Here is a 27,346-nt window from a genome sequence, read left to right as displayed (position 1 = left end):
TTTATAACCTGTGAAAATGTCCAGCTGCTTTATTGAGCCATCTTTATTTAAAAATAATACTACTTCTGGGTTTTAAATACTTCTGATCCTTCTTGGTTTATATTAGATGAAGAGTGTTCAAGTGCAAAAAATCCTTAACTGTTTCTTTGCAACAAAGTAGCTTTGTCTCACAAAAAGTGAATTACAAGTCACGACCAGAGCAGAGTTTTAGTAAAAAATATTTTTCTGTTTAACTCTTCACATATATCATCTTTATTGACATGACACAATAAATGTCAGTCAGCTATGATAGGAGCACATACCTTTAAAAAAATGTAGAAAACTTCCCATCCATCTATTCTCTTCCGCTTATCCTTATCTGGGTTGTCGGGGAAGGGGGTGTGGGTTTGTTTTGGGGTTTTTTGGGTTTTTTGTCAGAAAAAATATAGTTGCTATTAGAAGCTGGTTTTAAATGTTTAGTTCCACTAGCTACCTTTATTTTTAAATGAAAGTAATGCATGAAGCCATTGCAGAGTCCTTTATCTGCCCCTCATACGCCTAACCTCTATCCACTGCGCAAACTTCATCCATTTACCATGCAGGGACACTGCAGACACCTTATACAGCATCAGCAGATTAGTACAACCCCAATTCCAGAAAAGGCTGGAAAACATTTGCTCCTTTTAAATTTGACAGCAGCAACACATTTCAAAAAGTTGGTACAGAGGCAACAAAAGGCTTGAAAAGTAAGTGGTACTTAAAAGAAACAGCTAAAGGAAAATGTTCCAACTAATTAGGTTAATTCGAAATAGGTCTGTATGATTGGGTATAACATTTTATCCTGTCTTCCTTCTCTCTCCCCAACCGGTCACGACAGATGGCCCCGCCCCTCCCCGAGCCTGGTTCTGCCGAAGGTTTCTTCCTGTTAAAAGGGAGTTTTTCCTTCCCACTGTCGCCAAAGTGCTTGCTCATAGGGGGTCATATGATTGTTGGGTTTTTCTATGTATGGATTATTGTAGGGTCTACCTTACAATATGGGGCGCCTGTTGTTGTGATTTGGAGCTGTATAAATAAAACTGAATTGAAAAGGAACATCTTAGAGAGGCAGAGTTCCTCTGAAGTAAAGGAGGGCAGAGTATCTGTAATCTGACAAAAATGTCTACATATTTTCAGAATAATTTTCAGAATAATGTTCCTCAACATAAAATTGTTAAGATTTTAAATATTTTATCATCTTACGGTACATAATCTAAATATTCACAGAATCTTGGTGAAATCTGTGCACAAAGCAGAGAGCCAAATATCAATATTGGAGCCATGCCAATCTTTGGACCGTTGGATAGGACTGCATTAAAGACGGGGATGATTCTTTAATAAAACTCATTGCACAGACTCAGAAATCACTTTTCTGTGGACACATGAATCATAATGTAAAGGTCTTTTTCAAAGTCCTGGAAGGCACCATGCTCAGGACTAAAGAGGAGAGGCACCATCTGGTTTGTTATCACCCCTCAATTAGAAAGCCTGCATCTCTGATAGACTGTGGGATCATCAGCAACTATGGAATTGGCACCTTACATATGGAAAGGCAAAATCAATGAAAGATCATTTGAAAAGATATATGGAGATTTTAGATCAATATATAGTCCCATCTAGATGATGGCTTTTTTCAGGCAAAGCTTTACATATTTTAGCACGACAATGGTAAACCACATAATGCAGCTAATACAACAGCACGACTTTGAAGGAGAAGAGTCCAGGTGTAGAACTGGGCTCAACCACAGGTCCAGCAGCTGGTCTCCTCAGCTCCCAGATGGGCGGATGCAACACAGCTGTAAACATGTCCCTGCCCTGACTTTGTGGACATGACTTCAAAAAGAGTTTTTCTTAAAGTTGTGAATTTTCTCAGCTTAAACATTTGCACGTTTCCTGCGTTCTGCTGTGGATAAAATGTGGGTTTGTGAGATTTGCAAATGATTGCATTCTCTTTTTATCTATGTATATAGTGTCCAGACTTTTTTGAAATTGGATTCGTATATTAAAACAACAAAAGTATCTCTGAACAAAGTAGTCATCGACCTGTGAAACCTCAGCCACTGAGAAGACAACAAAACTTCCCTTTTCTAACAATTTCCTCTCGGGGCCGCAGCCAGAGATCAGCAGCGGTTCGACGAGCCTCCAGCAAAACTTCCAACACTGGCAACGTATGAATCATAAAAGTGAGCCTACACACTGTGCCAGGACACAAAACAAACCTGGAGAGTGACTCACACCCTTACATTTCATTTGGAACAATTCAATACTGATTAGATAATACTGACGGTGAGCACTTTCAGCAAAACGGCCTTGGAAATGTTTTTAGCTGCCACGGTGGCCTGGTAGTGGTTGAGGGCAACACGGTGAGCGGGAGGGAAGTGCTGATGTGGGTGGCTTCTCAGAGCCTTTGACTGTAGCTGGCTGCCGAATAATGATGGCTCTTGTGTAACCATCAGTGAGTGTAGACTAGAGGTTTTTTTAAAAAAAAAAGAATAATTTATTTATTTTATTGAAACATGAGGGCCTGGGTGATGTAATGTCTGTGTCTGAGCTGAAGGTCCATATCTAAGAGCTGCCACTAGGAGGAGAGAGTGGGCCTGAACTGTCTGGATGTGAGGAGGGTGATGATGACAGACTGAATACAAACTGAGGCCATAGGTGTGAACACTTAGTGTTTTATATCATATTTTATATCATACCTTTCTAAGAACTGTCACGGCGTTTGGCACAAATCAACAAAATCACAAAGGATGTTTCTCCCTCAAAGCAAGCAAAGTGAAATAATAACTCAAATAATAGTGAATGCACTCAAAAGCCGACACTTTCTTTTCCTCCAACTGTGAACATTAAGGTTCAAATGAAATACCTCTATCTTATTTACCCCTTGGGCACTTGACAGAAAACTCGCACACCATATAAACTTTAATCTGCAGTTTCTGTCCTGCAGAGTCCTTCCACAGTCCTTTTTCTGTGCTATAATAATCCAACTCGTTATCACTTCGTGTTCGATATGCATATACATTTCAGTGTGTATTATGGTCTGTATGCAATTATTTTTCTTTCCTGTCTTTAAAAAAAGTCATTATATTAATGTCATTACTCTTGATGGTGAAACTGGAGCTGTTTATATAGTTTGACTTGACTCTGACACATCTGATCATGATTGTAAATTTGTGCGTTCTGGCTAAACGGACAGTAAAAACAACAAGTTAACACCAGTTCTATTTCCAAAGTGTTTTTAGGCACGTGGTCCACACATTTGTAGGTCTGAGTTTCTTTTCCTTCATATTTTTCCGGCGGATGATTTTAGTTCTTTGTGTTGGTTTTCGCCTTAATAGTTGTAGTCATAGTTGTGTAGTAATGTAAAATAGTCCTGATTCTCTCTGTGTTATGTCAGGTCACCTGCTGTAGTTCCTTTCAAGTTCTCTGTGTTCTTGTGCTTAGCTAGTTTCTTTTCAATTATTATTATTATTATCTTGTAGGCCCTGGTCTGCATTTAGGTTCCCTCTTTGAACTGAATCCTGACAAATGCGACTGCTCATAACGCTTAGATTTTAAACAGCTGACTATAACGTGTGTTTACTTCTCTGACTACTGCAGAAAAGTATCATATCCTGCACAATAAGGGTTTTATTTTTTAAACAGAAATGCACTTCTTTCTTTTTACAACAACAAATATTTCTATTGCACTTTATTTTTAGAGTTTCTAGTTGTTGTTGTTGTTGTTGGCTATTTCTAGTTTTTATAGTCACATAATTTAAATATATAGTGCTGTTTGTTGTTATCATCTGAATGATATGAAGGCTTTAAATGTTATCTAGAGCATTAAAGTCTTTCAGTGTGTAAAGTACTGTGTAAGCTTTTACGTTTTCTGGATATTCTCATTATACTGCTCTAATGTATCACACAGAATAGTTTAACTTCTAATATATCAGTAAAATTGTATTTTAGGGCCTTTTTCTTAATCACTACATTTGTTTGTTTTTATACTGTTCTGTTGTTGATTTATTTCAAGATTTGCCGACCTTATAAAAATGATTTTAGCTTTTCAGGCTCACTTTGTTACGTTTCTCTTCAGTGAGGTACATATTTTCTTAAGGCTCAGTCTTCAGGCGCGCTCAGGTGTTTTTATTCCTTCAGTCAAAGACTAAAATGATGTTTTAGCACTTACAGTGTGACAGGGTTTGCTTCAGTTGTCAGTCATAGAGTCAGGGTCCCTGACACTCTTTTGTTCAGCTGGGAGGGTGTTTGATTTCAGTTTAGCACACCAGATATGTCTGCAGTGCCTCCACCCCCGCCCCCTTCCCTCCGCCTTTGCAATTAGTTATCAGTACTCTGCTGCTGGATGCTTGTTAGATTCAAGTTTATATTAAAGTGTGTTGCTCTACAGATTGAGAGACGAGGTGTAAGGCCAAAAGCTTTTAGCATTGCGATCATCAGAAACAATGTGTCAAAAGCTGCGTTAATACATGTTGTTCTAACATTTTAAACCATCGAACATGTTTTTTTTGAAAAATGATAAATTGAAGCAATAGAAGATGTAAAATCACCTCCTGTGAGCTTCTTTTGCCCAGTGAGTGACAAGGTTATTTACAAGGTTCAAAGTCGATGTGGTGTCTTTGTGCTGGCGCTGCCCTGGGTAGCAGAGGCCGACAGATGGATATGTGATCAACTCAACATGAGCGATTTTACCTCTTCATCACACACGGAGAGTGTGCCTGTGCCGGCTGATGAATCACTTCATAGATGTGACAAATATATCGGCCTCGTACCTCGGAGGAGAAATAATGGTCAGAAAAATGAGCTGCTGTGTTGTGTGGTGTTCCTGGGACAGACTGACTCGTTTTGTAATAGTTTGTGTCTGTGGCTGCTAAGTTAACATGAAAGTATACATATGTGTAACGTGGTGAAAACACAGAAAAGTAAAGGTAAATTTACGTCTTTTATTGAACACTTCTTTCACATGCGTGGATTACTAATTCGACTTCATCTAATTAGTTGCCGTTGCACCTTAAATGTTAAAATAATGTAGAATTACTGTTGCATGTAAAACAACAGGTGAATATGAGTCTGGGCTTTTCATGTTTTTCTTTGATATTCTGGCCTCTGGGCTCAAGAAACCCAATTAAAATCCCACAATAACAGTTTTAAACACTTCATGATAATGTTAAATGAAGGCTGGTCATCCAAAAAGTAAACACTTTGAGGTTTTTAGAGTGTAGAGACTGTGGCTAAATTAGTGCGATTACAAAGCTTTGCTGTGCCGATGGACGGTTATTGAATTGAACAGCATAAATTGTGTTAGAATGTACTCTTTTGGAGACAAAGCTTATATTTTTACATTGATTTCGCTTGTAAATGCATGTGAACATTGGTTCAATAGGTCTATGCATGCAGTGCATTTTGTACACAAGTGCAAAGCACAAAGGAGTACAGAGTCAAGACACATTATATGCGGTGGGCTTCTGTACAAAAGGTGAATCTGCTTTTATTTTGCACATTTCTCTTAATTATTTTGCTGATCCTTTTAGTTTAATTATTATAATAGAAGAGGCCGACCCCACAGTCTGCAAAATGCACTCAAAAGCAGCAATGAAAACAATTTAAATCCATCAATGTGAAACCACTTTGAACACTTTTTTTTGCCGGCAGCATTAGGATAGGACCTGCTCCATTAATGATGTCACCATATTTTATAACAGTGTTGTTACAGCAGCAGTTACTTCCTTTAGCGGCGCACAATACATCCTGGAGGGGGACTTCGTAATATATCTTCCTGCTGGGCCTTTAGTCTGAATTACAGCAGGAAAAACAAAAGGTTAATCACATTGGGAGACTCCGCTTTGCCTCTGACCACCCAGCTTCTCTGCGTCTCTCCCTCAGTGTTTCAATTCAAGCTGCTTTATTGGAATAAATGTTGGATGAACAGGGTAAAAAAAGCTCTTTCCAAAGCACCCTAAAAAGGACTACATATGTCTTTTGCTTCTTTTTCTGCTCATATTCTTGCCTTTGTTTTTACCTCTGAGCTCCTGTCCCCCTGAATTTACATCTATCATGGCATAGTGCATTGCAGTCACCATATATTGAATCAAAATGTAAATGTATTATAAACCAGGCAGCTGGAAATGTGTTTGCTCTTCTGAGAATCACGTATCAGAGTATCCTGATTCTCCTTTCTTCATTTCCTTGCGTGCTTAAATGCCGGTGGGCGCATTACATTGAGATTCAAGAGGTTATCTCGCTGTGGTGATGGGGATTGCAGCAGCCTAAAGGATCGCCACAGGTTGAAGCATTTTTTTTTTTCTCAAGTGCATGTATGGCTGAGCTTTAATGAGCAAAACTTCTTATCTCCGGGTTTCTGAAAAACAACACCTAGCCGCCAAGGGAAATAGATTCAGAAGATGTCTTTTGTAAAGCTTCTAAATGTGTGTATGTGTGTCTTTCACAGGGTGGTGGGCCCGGCTGTGACCTTCAAAGTGAGTCCCAACGCTCAGAACGTCAGCACCGCAGATGTGGCCAACGTGGCTGGTAGGTTCTCCTTGGCTGAGTAATGTTGTCTTTATACTGACAGAGAAAAAGACAACCCATTATCATTGGCTTGCTGCTGCACCTGAGGCCCCAGATGAACATTTTTCAAAACTTATGACTCCTCCAAGAATTCTTTTTTTTTCCTACTGAGTATTCTGCCACATCCACGCAGGCACTTTGTGGCAAGCTATTCAATTCCTTTGTGTTCACTTTGGCTAAGTATTTGGTACTGGCCCATTTTGAAAGAAAGCCAGCTGGGTTTTCTGTTTTGTTACAAATCTTCAAGCAGCCATGTTTGCCTCCATCATGGAAATCCATCGAAGAGTTGGATATGTGCCTAAATAAACAAGCTAGAAAAAAAAACAGGGACACCAGATATTTGTTGTGTTTGGAGAATGAGTTATTTCATTAATGCCACACAAAGAAAAAACAGATAAGTTTTCTCACAAGGAAGAATCAGCTTTTGGACAACTTTAAAGCCAACCAGCCAACATGATTAACATGGTTATACTAAATGTTGCTATAATAAAGCATCAAAGGGCTGCAGCATGTTGCTGTTTTTGGAGAAAAAGCTTAAAATACCAACTGTACAATACTTAATGACAGGTTGCTCTAAGAACCCAGGGCTAGTGACTTACGCACGATTTATAACTTGGTAGCGGGCTATAGAGTAGCCATGGCGATACATGCAGTCTGCCATACAAAACTATCAACACGTCAGATGATAGCTGATGGTTTCCCTGTTTGCATAATTAAATGTTAAATGGGACATAATAAGAAGGACAATTAGTGTCCTATAAATAACTATAAGGTACAACTGCAGTAGAGTTAATGAGTTAGTACATAGCAGGAGATCAGCCAGTACTTTTTTTTTCTTGCCTCCAGATTCAGAAGATGCATAAGCAGATTTCTGTGTAAAGCTTAAACTTCCTTTGACTTGCTCGTTAATGTGCCACTTGTTTGCAGTTTCTAGCTGTTCCTAACAGGTATGTTTCTCCACAAACTTTTTTTTCTCAAGAAATACATCTCATTAAAGAAATAAAAATACAATAGGGAGCCTAATTTTGCCCCTACTTGCCTCTGCTAAAATTACCATCTGCTGCCTTAGTACCTTTCTGTCTCACATTTAGCTTTCCCTGAACATGCTCACACACCTCAGACTGATTGCAAGTAAGTTGGAGGAATAATGCATGAGTCACCTCCTCCAAAATGTTCAAAATGACGCACTTACATACATCACATTTTATTTTTTGGAACTCACACCGAGAGAGATTATTTACTTTTAGTTAAATAGTCAACATCATAAGAATTAAGAACATTTCAAATAAGAACACTGGTATAAACTGAATTTTTCCGTGTGGAAGAGGGACTCAGGTAGCAAAACAAAGGTTCTGCAGGATCTCTGTATAAAAAACAGCAATAACAGCTCACGATAGAAAAAAAAGACATTTACCTTTGTGAAGCATGTATTAATCGATGCTGAAGGAACCAGTGTATTTTTAATCCTTTAATCTCACAGAAACATGTAAAAATTGCCACAAACTCTTCACATGCACCAAACGGAGGTGGCACATAATGGGTTCAAATGAGTAATGGGTTAGATGCCGTCACCGCTTAAAGGTAAAAGCTTCTCCTCCACTGTCTTTGTCACCAGTATAAGTGTCACCACCTCAGGTGGGGGTGACAACACCATCACATATTTTACACACAATTACTCAAACAATCACAGTAGGTGGCCTATATGGAAAAATGGTGCTGTTTTTTCTTTTTACCACTGTTGTGTTTCAGCTCAGGTAAGTCTGCCCCACAATGTTCTTTCCTGAACTTCATCAGCTAGTTTTAGTGTCTAAGCTGAGCGAAATGGTTCAGGCGTTTGAATAATTGTAATAATCACTGAAATATTGACAAGATTGCCACAGTGGTCCAACAGGAGACACATGTCCCGGTCTCCAGAGTGCAACTCTCTGTTTTTAGCAGCTCCACCCCCTCCACTGCTAATTTTATCGGTCTTTTGTGCAGCTACCTCGTATGAACCAGCCAATTTGTGTGTCCAACCCAACAAATGCTCTAATTGAATTTTGTTTCTGTGGTGTCTGCACATAATTTGAACACATTACAAATCACTGCCATGTTTTGTAAAGTTGAGAGGTCATAGTCACTTGACTTTTTTCCCTGTGAAACCAGACTGGTTTGTTGGATAGCATTGATCGATTGAATATGGAAGCTTGATGTGGAGTTTGATTTTTGCCTAATTTGCACAGTTTAACACAGAACTCTGTTTAGAAAAATGGTAATAAATGCAAAATCATCAGTTGTAACTATTGCTAATATCATCCATCCATCCATCCTCATCCGCTTTATCCGAAGTTTGTGGGGCAGCAGCCTAAGCAGAGAAGCCCAGACCTCCCTCTCCCCAGCCACCTCCTCCAGCTCATCCGGGGAACACCAAGGCGTTCCCAGGCCAGCGAGAGATATAATCTCTCCAGCGCGTCCTGGGTCTGCCCTGGGCCTCCTCCCGGTGGGACATGCCCGAACACCTCACCCAGGAGGCGCCCAGGGGCATCCTTGTCAGATGCCCGAACCACCTCAACTGGCTCCTTTCGATGTGGAGGAGCAGCGGCTCTACTCTGAGCCCCTCCCGGATGGCCGAACTTCTCACCCTATCTCTAAGGGAGAGGCCAGCCACCCTTCGGAGGAAGCTCATTTCTGCCGCTTGTATCCGCGATCTCGTTCTTTGGTCACTACCCACAGCTCGTGGCCATAGGTGAGGGTCGGGACGAGATCGACCGGTAAATTGAGAGCCTGCTTTTACACTCAGCTCCCTTTCACCACGACGGACCCGGTGCAGCGTCCGCATCACTGCAGCCGCAGCACCAATCCGTCTGTCGATCTCCGGCTCCCTTCTCCCATTGCGAACAAGACCCCGAGATACTTGAACTCCTCCACTTGGGGCAGGAACTCATCCCCGACCCGGAGTGGGCACTCCACCCTTTTCCGGCTGAGAACCATGGCCTCAGATTTGGAGGTGCTGATCCTCATTCCTGCTGCTTCACACTCGGCTGCGAACCGTTCCAGTGCGAGCTGGAGGCCCCCACCCGATGAAGCCATCAGAACCACATCATCCGCAAAAAGCAGAGATGAGATTCTGAGGCCACCAGTGAAGCCCTCCGCCACTTGGCTGCGCCTAGAAATCCTGTCCATAAAAATTATGAACAGAATCGGTGACAAAGGGCAGCCCTGGCGGAGCCCATCACTCACCGGAAACAAGTCCGACTTATTGCCGGCAATGCGAACCAAACTCTTACAACGGTTGTATAGGGATCGAATGGCCCGTAGCAGTGGGCCAGACACCCCATACTCCCGCAACACCTCCCACAGGACACCCGAGGGACAGAATGCCTTCTCCAAGTCCACAAAACACATGTAGACTGGTTGGGCAAACTCCCATGCACCCTCAAGTATCCTCGAGAGGATAAAGAGCTGGTCCAGTGTTCCGCGACCAGGACGAAAACCTACGAATGCTAATATCATAATAGGTGTAATTTCTGTTGATTGTGGAGAAGATGAAAACCAGCAGAAATCAAAGTGTAAATGTTTTCACAACTAGGATTCAAGATTTTAAAGGAGGGCGGTGTTGTGAGTGCAAAGTCGCTCGTTGTCAGGAGAAATTTGTTGTCTGCCACCTTCTGCTTTCCAAAGCACACAAAGGAAGTTCCTCCTGATTTTGTTTCAAGATCCTGTGACTCAAAACGACTCGGTTCAAGCTGTTTTGTCACATGGAGAGGAACTCTCTATCACAGTGCAATTCAGGGGTAGAGACGTTGTGAAGGTGTGTGGGAGTGTGCGTGTGTGTGTTCAGCAGGCTACAGTGCGTGACTCACAGTAATGAGGCGAAGGTGTTGATGAAGTGGGGAATAAAGAAAGAAGGAATGTTTGCCATTAGCTAAGCTGTCAGTCCAAAGCGAGAGAGAGAGAGAGAGAGTGGACATTCCTGATATTCCTTGGGTCCAGTTCTCACACACACATGCAAATATCACCCACAGTAGGAAATCGGACCAAAGTAAGTTAAAGTAACGTAAATGAGTATTTTTTTTGTTCTTATCCTGCTTGATAATTGCAAACCCACCTCCTTGCATGGGCACCAGTTTTGGTTTTCTTTTTACCCCAACCAAACGCACATGCATGCACACGCTGATTATGCAACAGCTTCTCTCCTGTTTTTAAGTGCTATTGTTGGCGTTCTCATTTCCCGCCCGCCGCGCCCGGTGGCTCTGCAGGGTCACGGATGAGACTCGATTGTTATTAATGCAAACATTTGACAGAACGTGCTTGAAATGAAATACGGCGTCCTCTCAGCTAAAGTGCAATAGTGTGGGCGGGCCATCTTTAAAGTGTCGTTTGTCATATTCAACTAGAATATCAATCCATCCCAAAGCGTACATTATCCCCCCTAGCCGTGGCTTATAGTGCTTTTCTGAAACATTAAGCTTTACACGGCCATTGTAATGACGTCGTTTTATCATCATTTATAGTCACACAGCAGCAGAGGGGAGAGAGTGGACTTCCATCTCCTCTGTCACAAATTCTTGTGTTTAGGTTGAAGGCTTTTGGCAGTTGTGTTTAAAATCGTTCCGTTTTATTTGATCAAATCTGTGCGAAAACCTCATTTGTTTGCCAGAAAGATGTTTAAAACACAAAGTTAGGATTAAAGAAGGATTCACATCGTTTAATGTGGGCTGTAGAGTGCATGTGCTGAATATCTACAAATGAATCGTGAGAACGCTGAAAACTGACGGGCGAGATATTCAAAGGTTTAAAAAATCGAATCAAACGTGAGAATATCAAATAAAAATCAACCACATCAACTCAAACCTGATAAGCAAATCACACTAACGTCATTCAATATTTCAGATTTGAACATTTAAAATCTCATATTTTTTGATTATATTTTTAAAAATATATTTTTCAAGCATAGGCAGCTACATAACTACATAAATTAAACATTTTGCATGAGGAAAAAAATCATTTATTCCTTTTAGAGTTGCAATTTTCCATCCTCATTTCCACTTCATTAATAAAACCACTCAGGCATAGCCAGGTGTGTAACTCCACTTCTTTCAAGTTTTACTGTCTGTTCTATTATTCATTTACTGAAGAAAACAGCATAAATATGAAGATGGCATAAGAGTAAGGTGTGTTATTGGGGTTGTAAGAGTTTATATTTACAAAAAGAACACTGCACCAAATTTCTGCAATTTTCTTATAAGCATTATCGTAATATGATTGCTGCTTTGTGACGGATGCATTAGCCTCTGTAAGTAGATGGACATGTCGACAACCATCAGGACTTTCGGTTGCCATAGTGAGTCTGCCTATTAACCGTTCAGACTTGAGCAGCATTTATTATGCACGCAGGTAAAGAATCCACTCACAGAACATTTACTAACACCCACTGGACATTTGCCTGATGTCTAATGAGTTACCTTCTAACTTTTTTTGTGACAAGTGACAAAATTTGGCTACTATGGTTGCTGGAAATCCCCCAAAATTAGCTTTTGCCCCAGTGGCAAAATCATCAGATTATACATGGTTCCCCTGACACATAAATAATAAAAGAAATGATATTTGTAGGTGTTACAAGTGATTATATAAGCCTATAAAATGTAAAACAATAAAAAAAATATTGTGAATATAGCGCCGAGCTTTCAAGTAAATGCAATTTTAAAAAAACCTGCTTAACTTAAATGGTGTTATGTAAAAATCTTTTAAACAGGATCCAAGAGATTAGCTTTTTCTTACACTGGATTGGTTCTGACCTCGGCCCCTGGGTGCCAAAAGGTCCGATTAGTGCAGTCAGGCTGGCCAGACCTGTTGTTGCATTTTAAGAAGCCACGTTACCACTTCTGTCATGGGCGCCCATCCATTGTGAAAGACTCCGAGGCCACCGGAGGCCATTGTCAAACGTGGGGGTGGATGTCAAGATGGTGGGCAGCGAGGTGGTGACCCTCATTGTCCGGCCGAGGGTGGGCGGGAGGACCCAGGGGCTACTTGCAGCGGTGCGTCACGGTCGTGAGAACGGGACCCTGTGAATAGGCCGGGGGTCAGGGTCAGGACAGCGGGCAGCTCAATTAGCACTTAAAGCAGAAGGAGAGCAGCTGAGATAGCCTGATCCTTCACCGTCTGTTCGCTTGACTTCTACTCTTTTTTTATTCTGCCAGCAGTTGTTTTTGCCTACATGCTAATAATGCCTGTTGGTGTGAAGATAGTTACTCACACATGCCGAAAAGCTTTGCGGTCTCAGTGATTGTTCACTGTTAGGACAGCTTCTGTTGATAGTGCTCAGGTTTAGACTCTTCTGCCTTCCTCCCATCACTTTTTCCCCCTTTTTTGAGTGAAAGGAAGCCTGCTTTGTTAGCTGCAGACAATAGGTGGCTGCTCAGTGTTTTGCTTTTATCTCAGAAGGATGGTTTGTGTGTTGACATGTAAATCATTTCCTGACCGAGGTCACTATAAGTTAAAAATGGTAGAAAATATTGATCATTATGTTACTAGCCAATTCTTATTTGTTGTAAAACACATTTTTCCCATGTATAACATATAACTGAAATGTATGTTAAATAGAGAACCTTGCTTAAAGATTGGGACAGTTACTTAAAACTTTTTGAAATTACTTTTGTTTTAAATTCTTTTTACGTTCAGTTTAATTTAGTTTTAGTTGCTGAACAGCTTAGTTTCCCTAGGAAACCTGGTTTGTTTGTTCCTTCACAACATCAACCCTTCACAGCCTGACCAATGGATTCAAATGTGATGCCAAAAATGTTTTTATTTGTAAACATGGTCAATAATCTTTTCTTCAGATGTCAGATGTCCTCCTTGCTAGAAAGTCTGCAATGCATGTCTACCAAAGCTGCATCAAAAGTGATCTGATATTTCCTGATTCTGCTCTGAATCATTGTTTCAAGACTTATTTCCTTCTGATGAACTCGCATCAGAAGTGCCAGCGTGGACACTTTGTACTCCACCATAAATGCTCCTCAAGTGCTGGGCAACAGCGTGCAGCTCTTTCAGTCGGCGTACTCGGTAGCAGGCATGGCGGCCCATTTCACCAAAGTGGATATTTAAACTGCTTTGATATTTGGTCATAATGCAGGACCTTGGAACATTTGCCTGCTTCTCCCAGCCTTTTCAAACAGTATTAATTGCAGCGCATGAAAACCAAATTAAAGTCAGACACAGATGTTAAGGGTATTTTCTTTCGACTCTATACATCAAGCCTTAATCATATTAACAGTACAGCAAATTTGATATTTTGTCAAATTAAATCTACGGTGTATCGCCATGATAATAAAGTGGCTATTTAGTAAGCGGAAATTGTTGTGGCCGCTGTAGAGCAGGAAGCAGCTTCACACTTATCCCGACAGCTGATATCTTTCTGTCACAGAGCTTCAAAACAGATCCTGACGACTGGGTGGAGGAAGGGTTTATGTTACTTTCACAAAGGCGTCGTTTGCGTCGGAGCTTTCCTTTCCTTCTCTCGACTTTTTGTCTCCTGGTTTTCTTCCGTCTGACTGGATTAGCATAGATCTCGTATGCTGACAGGACTGACCTTCACTGCAGCTAAACACTTGTCAAAATGCCAAATGTAATTACTGAGCTCTTTAGGTCAAAGTAATGTGTTTCATCTACCTCACTTTGCCTTGTTATTGATGTGCAAGGCCTCAGACCTCAGACTGCAGTCGAGTACTCCCTTTTCCCTCTCGTAGCACCAGTTCCATGCAAGTGTTTGTGTGTCATAACAAAGTGAGGAAATGTATCTGTAATTATGCCTAAGTAATGTGGTCAAATTGTGCGTTGCTGTACTGCTAGATGTCTTTCTGTGACTTTGTCAGCTTATACGCTCCCAGATCCTGTGATTATGGACAATTTAAAGTTATCTCTTAGAGCTGCAGAGTGCTTCTCCAACACTGCCTTTCAAAGGTCGTCATCATCATCACCATCACCATTACCATTCCTCTGCAAATTGCATGCCTGGAAATTGTCAACTCTGTTGTGCTGCCTTCGCATCAGCTGTCTCTCAAGGTAGACTACTTGTCTTGTATTTAAATTGATTGTTAACTATAAAAAGACGTGGCTACAATGTTTTCTTTTTTCTTTGTCGATTCGAACCACCTTATGTGGATTTTGTGTAAATCAATAAATTGCAGTCCTGATTATAATATTGTGGTAAATCAATCTGTTCTCACTGCTCTGATATGACCTGCTTGTTTCTGACGTGATGCATGATTGCAGAGAGGAAGTTTTACGGTCAAAATTGACATATGCATTGTCATTATTAACAGTAGTGACTGATTTCATGTCATCGCCATCACTGTGTGGAACTTCTTTAATTGTTCCCATTGATTGGCAACGTGATTGCATTGGAAACAGCTTGGGCACTGGGATCTGTCCAGCAGTCTCTCTGTGCCCTGCAGAAGTAGGCAAATCTATTTCCGTTAACCTCATTGCAGTTCACCTGCTAATCAGTTTTCATCGCAAGCCGAAGGCTAATCGATTGTGGAAGTTTTTCTCACCTGTTGGCAAAGAGGGGAGGGGGGGGAATCAAAAAAAGGGAAAATGTGAGGTGTGTGCTGGTGTTTAGTGATGCAATTTTCTGTGATACTGCGGTATGCTTTTTGCCTCATCGCCTGTCATCACAACAGAGCTGTAGGCGTTCTGTGAAATTGCAAGATGCCTCATCCGAGCTTTAAAAAGCTTGCACACTCCCCTGCCGTTCCAGAGTCACCTGTGGTTATTTTGGTTTGACTTCAGAGGGAGCAGAGAGCTGTACACTGTCCTCTGGAGCTTTGCAATCATCTGTGAGTCCTGCCGTCGAGCAGAGAGGAGGGGGGAGGACACAGGTGTTTTGCCGAGCTCTAGTTTGCACAGTGGTGCAACGTGATCCCCGAGCCAACCGTGCAGCCACCCTGCTAGCTACTCAGCCAAGCAGCCGGCCTGATTTCCCCAGTGCTGGCACTGGCCTGCTGGCACCGCCAACCCTTCTCTCCCACTCCCGCAGCTGGCAGGATCTCTGCGAGTTGGCCTCGGCTCCTGACGTTGACTGCGGGGTTGGCAGACCTCTCCCAGATGGCCACCTTGTAGTGAAGCTGGCTTCGTGCTTGCATCACTTTTACATCATCCCTTCAGCTACAGAGCTGTGGTGGAAGGAGAGGGCTTCTGTTGGCTGTGCTGAGGCATTTTTGTACGTGATATGTGGGAGTGTTAAACTCTGCTGCAGCTCTCACACTTTCGAACGATAATTTGTTATTTGTGCCATTCGTGTCCCTGCTTTTCAGGAAACCAGTGACAGGTCTGAGACCAGAAACAGATGCAGATATAGAGTCCACCTACACACACATCAAATATACACCTTTTTTTTTAGAGGTGAAAAGGCTATTATAGCCCTTATCTTTTACATTCAAAATGACAGGACAGTATCAGCGTGCTTCTTGGGTTCATATTTTATTTATTACCTAATTTAAATCCTACTGCAAAGCCTGTAATTTATAGCCCAGTAACTCTGCAATCCCAGTTGAGCGGAAGAACAAGGCTGAACCTTTCCAAAAACTTGTTAGCACTAGGATTGAATAATTTAATATACATTTTTTAAAACCACAATGGATGGGAGTAAAATCATCTGATAGAATTTTCTTAATATCCTCAGATTTAATGACTGTGTCTGTCTGATGACTGCTCCTAATTATCACTTCTTCATCCTACTGGTTTTTTGTCTTACTTTAAAGTTCCTTTCTGCCATAATGTACAACGTAGCGTACCTGCAATTTTGCAAAATTACAGGTTTTTGAAATGTTAGAGTGGAGAGTGGGATTTTCTCTTGGTGTCGACAGCGACAGTCACTTTGTTCTAAGTTCTTATCTCTCTTTTTTCCTCTTTTTTTCTATGCTAATATGCTAATAGCTGACGTTTCCTTACCAGCGATTCAAACTGTGAAAAAATGAAATGTTAAAATGATTTCATTTGTATCAGTGGAACACGCAGGTATACAGCATATACTATTTTTGCTATTGTACTGCTAGTGTGGTTCAGCTCTGTAGTAAATGTTCTGCATGTTCGACAGAGTTTTTACATAGATGCTCTTCTTAACACAACTTAAAATGGCTTTTTGTCTCCTCTCGGGATTCAACCAGTGATCTTTTATTCGTTAGGTGAAAGTCGCCGATCCTTGAGTCGTTGCAGGCACACTGGACGTGTCGTCCCGACGGAAGTCAGAGGACAGTAGCTTGAATGTTCTGCCCCAGGGGCAAACATGATAGGGACACTCTGAAACACAAAGCAAGAAGACATTTTCATTCTTATTATAATGTGTAAAAACAGCTGTACAGAGGTCATATGTAGAAAACACACAGTAAATTGGAAATTATGAAAATATTCAAATCAACTTGGTTTGACATACTGTAGGAAACTGAACATGAATGCAATAATCAGTCAAACACAACATCTGTATGCCATTTTTCTGACCACATAATTAATCTTTCCAAATCTTCTCATTATTCCAAGATTTCCTTTTTTTCCCAGACTGCATTTTACCCATTTTCCTTAAAGTGTCACCAATACTAAACTATGCTGTCTAAAAATTCTGTGGCAGTAAACACTGCTCTCAGCAGGGGGTCAGTCATTTTTCTTTGCACTCTAACTGCAGCTCAGACTTTTAGGACCTTTCTGTCCTCTGCTGCAGTTATTATGGACTCCTTACTGAAGCTCTCTCTCTCGCTCTCTCTCTCTCTCAGCGGCCCAAGGAGGCCGCCTGGACCAAGCAACTCATTTTTAGCCGTCTTCAAGATGCCTGATGAGATGTAGAGGCAGACGGTTGGATTGATTGGCCCCTCTTGAGTGCACAGGCCTTGATTACAACTGCACTCAAGTACCCGAACCCCCCCCACGCCTCAGTTTCTCTCTCTCAGTCTTGTTCTTTTTAGTCTGCCTCTCTTCTGTCTCCTTTTTCCCCCATAATTTCTTTCACCTACAAAGGGAGAGGGTGGATAAGGAGAAACTGGTTGTAGAGTAGAGAATAAAAAAAAGTAGAATTACTAACAAAGATTTGGCTCTGCAGGGTTCTGTCTGCGCTGGAAAGTAGAACGAGGATGGATATGCCTGTTAAGGACTGGTTAGAGATGAATTTGGAATCACAATCAGTGCTTTGAAGAGAGAGAATTGGATCAATATTTTAAGAGCTAAGCAGGGAAAGTGCTGATAGTTAGCAAAATGTGTCAGTGGTTCACTTTAGTTTGCACATCTTTTCCACGCTGTAAATTAAAATAATTTTGCTTCTGTACATATCCTGATGCTCTATTGTCAATACAAAAATATTGGAAATATTTAATATCTGCAGCTCTACCCTGTGAGCTGCTGGGAGAAAGTCATTGGAATTAAAAAAAAAAAAATCTTTCAAAAGGTCAATCCACCCAAATAACGATCATGGATTTCTGCTGCCTTCAAATAAATAGATCTTAAGAATGTATTTTTAAATATTGCATATTGAATCGTTTTTAGCTATCATTTTTTTTCTTATTTTGTATCAAAGCCTTATTTAGCTAAACATACTTTTGCTCCATGGGTGCTCTGTGGTGGTCCTTTTGAACTGGAGCTTGAAATAATAGGTGCCAATGCAGAATGACATACTGTACATCAACACCTGCTGAGTTGTTTACTTCTTGCTAAGATGATATAGATTTTATCATTTTTGTTTAGGGTTTTGTGTGTTTTTAATACTCTGTGATCAGTTTGCTGTATATAGTAAGGAACGTGTTTAGGAAGTGTACCACCTTGATTAGGGATGGGTATCGTTTAGGTTTTATCCGATACCGGTGCCAAACCGGTACTTTTGGAACGGTGCCGGTGCTTAAATGGTGCTCGAACCGGTGCTTAAAGAATGGAGAACACACAATTTGTCCAAAAACCTCTCATGTTCAGCTGTTTTTTTGTAAAAAGATAACAATGTTAGCCTTTTCTGCAGCTATAGGGCATATATGGTATCACTCTTGGCTGAAGCAGTGCTTAAACAATCAAAAAACACAAACTTTGTCCAAAAACCTCATGTTTAACTGTTTTCCACTTTTTTTGGTCATGCCAGCCTTTTTGGCTAGGGTGAATTTTGCCATCAAACAAGTGATGGGTAGTGTTGACGGTACAAAGTGTTCACCAACATGCATTAATGTAATAATGTGGTTAGCAGTTTGTTTTTAAGATAAACAACCTACAGCTACTTTGACAGGAAAACCTGCTGTAATCATCATCCTCATCATATGAGCACAGGACTTGGTGTCAGTGGGAAGGACTCTCCTCTCGGCTTTTGGGGATTTTGCTAACTCCGGGTCCGATAACAGGCACCAGGCAGTAGACGGTGTGAGGTCTCGCAGCAAGCTATCAAAATGGTAAATGGCTTTAAATGGCGCCAGGTGTTTCATCAGATTTGAGGTGTTACCCTTTGACAGTATCACAGTATCAGCAAAGCGCTTGTTGCAGGCTGCTGAGTTTGCATCTTTGCTGTCATCCAGCCAGATTTTTGACGCTTCGATGGCATTTTTAATCTGTAGCTCTGCCTAAACAGCCACCCTGGGGCGCCTACTATCCTCGGAAGGTAAAATGATTGTCCGGTGTCACATGGCGCGGACACCGGTACCCATCCCTAACCTTGATGTAGTTTTTTGTCCTGCCATTGTTTAACTATTTGTATTTTTTGTGTTGTGGTGATGGGTAGTTTGATACAAAGTGGTCACAACAACAATTATCTTAACGCAGTTTGTTTTAAGATAAAGACCCTACAGTATTTGACAGAAAACCTTGTAATCAGATCCCCTATGAGCAAGGACTTGGTGTCAGTGGGAAGGAAAATCTCCCTTTTAGCAGAAAGAAACCTGACACAGAACCAGGCACAGGGAGGGGCAGCCATCTGCTGCATCCGGTTGGAGATAGGAATGCAGTCGTAGAACCCTGGATCCTCTGAATGGAAATTTCTCTAGTAGAGGTGAGCAAGTCAGGGCCTCTGCTGTGTCATTGGAGTTTACTTATTTTCTATTTTTAAACCTGACAGAAGTTTGCAGGTTTAAAAAAATGTTGTGGCTTTAGTGAGCGTTTGGGAGACTACTTTGGTGTAAATGGGATTGAACCAATGCTCTGAGGCTGGGTGTTCATCACGTGAAGGTATATGAAGATGGCCTGAAGTCTATCCAGGTAGGATTCTCGCAGGTTTTAAGATGTACATGGAAAACTTCATAAAGAGAGAAAATCAGCACCAAACAGAAACCCCGAGGGATATGTATGAGGCTGACTTGATCCCACCTGAAACAGGAATGCAGTGTCCTTGTTTCTGATTGACTGTTGTTGTCTACACACTTCTCTTTATTATGCTTCATCCCTCTGGGACTAAACTCATACTGTGTAGTGCTCAGTGTCCTATTTATCCCATAGAAGGAAAGCTTTCTCATGAGATGTTTTTCACTGGTTAAAGAAAAAATACACTGTCTTCATATTTTCAGTTTATTAAGAATATACAATACAACAAATCCTACCAAACAGACCAACAATAACAATGCAGTGATCGTCTTCAGAAGATAGTATTGTGTGAATATGTTGTGTGTGAATATTACTTTTACTACGTTTGTTGTTATCCATAAACTATGAGAAACACAACAATGTTCTTTCTTTTTCATGGACGCACTGACTGAAATATTGATACTTTTAGGTTTTTTGGAAAGTCCAATAGGAAAATACTCACTGGAACATCACATCTGTATTAATCCACTGCTTCACATAAACATATCCATATGCATGCTTGCAGTAATGGTCATTGATTTGTTACAGGATCGTGCAAAAGTCTTAAGCTTTTTGAGTTTGTCTTGCGCAATCGCCCTCCGGGCTTTCTGGAAACCTTTTGGAGTTTTCTTTGGACATTGGACTGAAAATATGAAAAAAGTGCCAGTCTTTCAAACATAAAAAATTCACCTAACTTGAGGGATAAACTAGTGTTGTGGAGACACTTTTTTACTAGCTGCCTGTGACAGAAACACATAATTTGTGCCAATTTCTTTAGCTGACACATGCCGAAGATAACAGATTACCAGACATATTTTTTCTCATACCAGCAGGGTTAAAAATGCAGTTTTGTGCTGTTATTTGAAAATGTGACATGTCTCGGGTTGTCTGCTTAGAAAATCTGAGGAAACTAACAAGTTGAGGACAAAAGAAGTTGTAGACCTAAAACAGTATCTTCAACAGGTGAACAGTACCTAAAAGTGATGTCCTTAAGAAACAGCAAAAAAATCCATTAATGACCTGACACTGGACCTGAGAGATGCGTCTGGCCCTTCAGTTGATCTGTTTACTGAAGCCTCATCAGAAATGGTCTCAAGCTCTCTGTATATGAAATAAATGTAACTATTTAATGTTTAAATACTTGTGTTAGTAGTTCTTTTGTTCTTATTATTTGTTCTCACTTGTTCTAGATTATATTTTTTACTATCGACTAAATTCATGCTAGTTTTAGGTAACTTCTAAAGAACAAAGCTTGGCTTTAATATTGTCCTTAAATATAAAAATATTTTTACCCACTCTTAGAACACAATTTTATATATTAAAAATATCGGCATCCTAAATTTTCCTCAGTACCAGCAGGCTCCAATAGTTGTTCATTAAAAAATAAAACACCGGGTCAGTGTACCACACTGGCAGTCCTGAACTTGTACCAGTCCTCATGGGTTTCTCTGGCTCACTTTTAGCATTAATGGGCTCTGAGCTGGTGACAGCTATAGCTGGAGGCATTTTGCTCTCAGGTTCTCTGCACAGGGTTCACATTTTTGTGAACGCAATTTCTCTTAAACACCTTAAAGTAATTTCTTGAAATGATGTTCCACTGGACTTGAGGTAAATTTGGTGCAGACTGGTCACTGTTACTAGGGTGTAATTATGGTTATTAACATTGAAAGATTGGACACACCTTCTCATTTAATGGTTTTTCTTTACGTTTACTACTTTCTACATTGTAGATACATACTTAAGACCTCAAATATATATAGCAAGATATATGCACTTATATAGCAAAGAAAACAATGATAAATAACTCTAAATATGTCTTATATTCTAAATTCTTCAAAGTAGCCATACTTATGTTTTCTCTCAATGAGCTTCATGAGGTAGTGACCTGAAATGGTTTTCACTTCACAGATGGGCCTTGTCAGGGTTCATTTGTGGAATTTCTTGCCTTGTTAATGAGGTTGGGACCATCAGTTGTGTTGGGCAGAAGTCAGGCTCGTACACAGCTGACAGCCCTATTTGACAGCTATTAGAATTCATATTATGGCGAGAACCAATCAGCTAAGTAAAGAGAAACGACCGTCCATCATTACTTTACGAACTGAAGGTCACTCAGTCTGAAAAATTTTAAAACTCTGAATGTGTCTCCAAGTGCAGTCACAAAAACCATCAATCGCTACAAAGAAACTAGCTCACATGAGGACCGCCCCACGAAAGAAAGACCAAGAGTCACCTCTGCTGCTGAGGATAAATTCATCCGAGTCGCCACACAGAGTTCCAGTAGCAGACACCACTCTACATCAACTATTCAGAAGAGACTGTGTAAATCAGAAATGGATAGAATATGTGTTGAGTATGTATTTTTTTCTTGCCTTGACCAGTGAAAATCTCTGCTTCGGTCTGATGAGTCCAAATTTGAGATCCTGGTTCCACCTGCCATGTCTTCACAGAAAAGGTGAACCAATGGTCTCTACTTGTATGGAGGATTAGGTGTGATGGTGTGGGGGTGCTTTGGTGGTGACACTGTTGGGGATCTATTCAAAATTGAAGGCACATTGAACCAGCATGGCTACCACAGCATCCTTCAGTGGCGTGCCATCCCATCCGGTTTGCATTTAGTTGGATCATCATTTATTTTTCAACAGGACAATGACCCCAAAAGCACCTCCAGGCTGTGTAACAGCTATTTGACCAAGAAGGAGAGTGATGGAGTGCTGCGCCAGATGGCCTGGCCTCCACAGTCACCTGACCTAAACCCAACCGAAATGGTTTAGGATGAGATGGACCGCAGAGTGAAGGCAAAGGGGCCAGCAAGTGCTCAGCATCTCTGGGAACTCCTTCAAGACTGTTAGGAAACCATTTCAGGCGACTACCTCACGAAGCTCATCGAGACAATGCCAAGAGTGAGCAAAGCAGTAATCAAAGGAAAGTGTGGCTATTTGGAAGACTCTAAAATAAAAAACATGTTTTATTTAATTCAGTTTGTGTTCATTCATAGTTTTAATGCCCTCAGTGAGAATCTACAATGTAAAGAAAAACCATTAAATGAGAGGGTGTGTCCAAACTTTTCATGGGTAGTGCAGGTCAGCTTCACTGTGACATGATAACGTTCTCTGGGCTATCACATCACATACTGATTTGTTATACTAATCTTGGTACATATATTGAAATTGTGCTGATTGTTGAGATCTGACCTTCGAGAGTAAAAACAACATAAACATGGACACACATTGATGTAAATTGCAACTTTCCTGGCCGGGCGAGGCTTTCCACCACGAGGCAGTACGAGTTAAATCACTGCTGGGTTTTTCTGTGTGTACTGGGGCACATATATTGACCCACAGCGGGTCAACTCTAAAACCACTGTGCAGTAACCTTACATCTGCTATATGCATACCTTTATAGAAAGAGGAAAACAAAAAAATTGATTTTCAGTCACTCTATATTCACAAAAGTGAAATGAACAAAACATTTTCACAATAACATGAAGAGCAGATTTAATAGGATTAAAATCTTCTGTAATGTCTGTAAATATTAAAATCTCTGGACGTCCTCAGATAACATTAGTCCTCTATAAGCAGGATTTGATTTATTTGAGTTATCAATTTATTCCTGCTGCAGCTTGAGACAGATAAATTCTCGTAATTTAATAATAAATTAAAGCAAAAAATGTAAACAAATTGGAATAAATTTGAATTTAGTCAGCATCTGATTGTTCAGACTTTATATTTGAATTTCAGGTCACCGATTAAAAAGAAGTTATTTTATGAGAGGGGAGTATACTGTGTGTTTTTATAATTTCTTATCTCTCTTATTAAAGGGTGTTCACCCCCAAGTTGAAGTGTCCCTTCCTGTTGCTGGCAGTGTCTCTCCGTGCGTCGTGTTTCATGTAGAGGAGAAATGAGAGACAAAGGCGGTTGAGAGCTTCAAAGACTGCGGGTGACATTTAGTGCTCAGTATCTTCAAAGACCAGGCCCTCTTTTGTAGTTTTTCTTTTTGTGTATAATTAATGTGGCCCTTCCTGTGGATTTTTCCTTTCTGTTTTCTTTCTTTTTACCTCCTTTTTGGAGCTGGATTAGAACAGCAGATTAAGGAAGTGCACCTTAATTTTCAATTTGAATTCGAGGGGACTTCAAACTGCAGCTGCTGACAAGATTTTTCCAGCTGAGCGTGTGCCGTGGAGACGTTAGAGAGTGTTGGGGTGTGTGGTCATATGATCAAAGACTAGTTTCTGTGGAGAACAGAGAACTTCCATCCAGAGTGACTTCAGGCATTTAATTGATAAGATCGATTAGACTGTCGGTCTATTGTCCAAAGATAGAGACAAAGGGGGTCTTAGGCTTTCATGTTTTTAACATCCAAGTAAAAACTACTATTTGGTATTTTATTTGTGAGAAGCTTTGCAAGGTTCTTAAATTATAACGTACAACAAATGGCTCTTTTATGTCTGTATACTAGGAAGGAGGTATTCCATTAGTTTATCTAAGATAAACTCTACAAAGAAATATTTCTTTAAGACTTAAAAGACAGTAGCTGAATGTGGTGCACAGCATCCCTGCTCTTTAAATTATGATTTTTAACATTGTGAAGGCTTTGGCTGTCTGTCCCCGTAATGTGCCTACAACCTTGAATTCAATAGAAATGAAACATAATAAACAAATACTTGGTACTTACCAATTTTTTATCTTACAATAACTGCACCTATGCTTTATCGCTCCACTCCAGCCATTTACAGTGCCATGTTTCATTGGTGAGCAATATACAGCTGAATGAGCTGACATGTGACTACGTCTACCTACACCTATAACATCACCTACTGGATTTGGCCTGTAGAGGGATAAACTTAAAACATTAAAGAAATCCTGTGCACACGGTTTAGTGCGAGGTTGCATAGATCCTGTCCTGTCTGGCAGCTTTTGCAATCAGAGTTATGATCTGCACTGTTGTGCCAACCACATTTTGCTTTTCCAGTTAAGCTCTGCAAATTCTCTATAGGCTCCTCTTGTTTAGGGTTTGTGTATATTTCTTCATTTCTGTTCACGTTATTTCTGTTATTACATTATATGAGGTATACAGTGTAACATGGTCTAAGACAGGACAAGCAGAAAATAAAAGGGGGGTGGGGGGGATTGGGGAAGACGTAATAAAAGGATAGAGTACAAATAGAAATCCACAATATATCATCAACTGCCGCTCTTGTAAGAAAAACAAACATACAACGCCTGGAACACAAACAATCGAAAATGCACAGGTAAATAAATCTACAGTCTTCTTGTGATGTGTGTGTGAGTACGAGAGAGAGAAAGAGAGTGTGACTGTGTGTCTTTGTCACATATGAACTTGAAAATGAGGGTGGGAAGCCACAGTGACACCCCCCAGGAGCCAGAGGCAGACAGAGATGGATCTGAGAAAACCAGGCCATCCACAGCCCCCAAGATTACTGAAGACCACAGAGTACCAAGGCCACGAGTCTTGGCGATATCTGCACGCCCATCCCAGCTGTAGAAGGATGGAGGCCCTAGATGGGGCAAAAGGGGTGGGAGTCCCAGAGCACCAGTGGCGACGGGCAACTAATAACACACAGACACACAAAGACACACATGCACACACATTGACCCATTGCGAAAATATCTTTACAGTAAGTAAAGTATTTGTAACTTAATAAATCCTATTTACACTGGACATGAATTCAGGGCTTTGTAGTCAATTCTGTCTGCTAGCAAAAAAAATTAGGACAGCGACAGAGCTGTCAACTCTGGCTAACCTTTGTTTAGCTTACTTAGCTTTTAGCTGCTTAGTAGAAAAGTGAGCCACACCAGCTAGCTAGTTTTCTGTCCTCTCCACTACTTTACACTATAACTATTAATTCATCATAAAATCAACAACAATGCTCTGTGTTTGCGTTGTAACCTTAACTGCTTTGCTCACGCTGTGTTAATGTGCATAGTATATCAGGAAAATTAAAAAGGGTTACGTTTGCTTGTCAGAGTGACAAAAATTATGTATAAACTGGAGAAAAAGAGAAGAAAATATAAAGAAGAGAACAAGCTCAGACACAACAAATCGTAAATGAATATGAAATAGTAATAATAATTTAATATCAAAGAAATGGCAAATCCATAAAATCAATGCAAAATAAAGCAAAAATATTGGTGCTGTCATCGTTCAAACTGTTTTAAAATCCCATAGAAGTCTCTTTTTGTTACCTTTGTAGGTTTTAATTGTGGTTATAACAAGTTTCCCCATAAACGGTGAAGGCAAGAAAAAATACGTATTCAACACATATTCAGTTTGCTTGAAACAGTCATTCATGTGTGTCTTTATTTTTAAACTTGTAAATGCCCAAATCTGTTTGTTTATTTTAGCTTTTTAAAAAAAAAAAATAAAATAAAAATCAGTCTAAATGAGTTATTTAAGTTATTGAAAGTGAGCTATAGTTTTACAGTGATGTAATTCTACCTTTTTGTACTACACATACTGAATGCTGGTTCTTCCTGCCAAATATGAGGACATGTATTGTGAAATAACTGTGAATATGTTGCATCGTTTAGCACGTTAAAACTGATTAATGTCCAAAGTGTAAAAATAAAAAAAACAAAACAAAACAAACTGCTGCTAGAAAAAAGCAATGCTTTACTGCGCACAACAGACTGATTTGCATCTGTTAAATTACACTTGTGACAAGCAGCTTCCTGCAGTAAAGTCAACAATGTAATAGACCGGCAAAGGTCAGGGTGCTAACTTGCCTAGAAACTCGGGTTTGAAGGGGGTTGTTTGATGTTGGCAATATTGGTGTCCAAACACTTTGTCTAATTCTACTTGTCAACACACGGGTGAGAAAATCACATTGACGGTAATAAGATTGAGGAAAGTGTTGCATTAGCACCTTGAAGTGCAAATAGCTTCTTATATTGCCTATTAGACCTAGATAACCTGGCGAGGTGGAGGGTGATGATGCTGGTTTGGGGTTGTTTTTTTTTAGTGTGTGTGTGTGTGTGTGAAGAGAGGTGAGGGGGGTTTAAGGAAAAGCACATTAGCTGTGTCAAAACAGTCGGGAAAAAACACCAACTCCAGAAAATATAATTAGGAATGTTTTTCTATCCCCTTTTCTGTCTGTGTTTTAATCTGCTATTGATGAAAGACGGGTTATTTGTTTCTTCAGCTGCACACTCTGTGCAATATCCTGTCGCCCTGGCTGCCTGCGAAAAGAAATATCTGCCATCCCTCCTATCCTCTCTTCCCTCTTCTCCCCCTGGGCTTTGCATTATAAAGAGATTTCATCTCGTCCACCTTTAGCCAGGTTTTGCCTTTGATATTATTTATTAGCGCCGGTATTGAACAGTTCACGGAGCTAGAACCTTGAATGGGCCCCCTCGTCGACTTCTCCCCACAATCAATACTTTTCCACATTACATATACATCAGCTCAGAGTGCAATATCGTTCGCTCTCAACCTGCGGCCTAATTAAAAAGATAAGCGGCTTCGTTTGAAGCTCGCC

General features: G+C 40.5%; 1 protein-coding gene across 2 annotated transcripts in view; it reads left to right on the top strand.

Moving 5' to 3' along the window:
• LOC116331658 (receptor-type tyrosine-protein phosphatase N2-like) overlaps positions 1–27,346 on the top strand; it is a 218,263-nt gene that overhangs the window by 68,205 nt on the left and 122,712 nt on the right. For both annotated transcript variants that reach the window (XM_039602794.1, XM_031754416.2), the window contains exon 11: positions 6,464–6,543. In XM_039602794.1, the coding sequence (XP_039458728.1) occupies positions 6,464–6,543 (80 nt within the window). The remainder of the gene's footprint in view (positions 1–6,463; positions 6,544–27,346) is intronic.

The sequence above is a fragment of the Oreochromis aureus genome, linkage group 18, assembly GCF_013358895.1.
Source record: "Oreochromis aureus strain Israel breed Guangdong linkage group 18, ZZ_aureus, whole genome shotgun sequence".
Classification (NCBI taxonomy): Eukaryota; Metazoa; Chordata; class Actinopteri; order Cichliformes; family Cichlidae; genus Oreochromis; species Oreochromis aureus.
The sequence above is the reverse complement of the archived record's forward strand: the minus strand, read 5'-3'. Positions and strand labels throughout refer to the sequence as shown.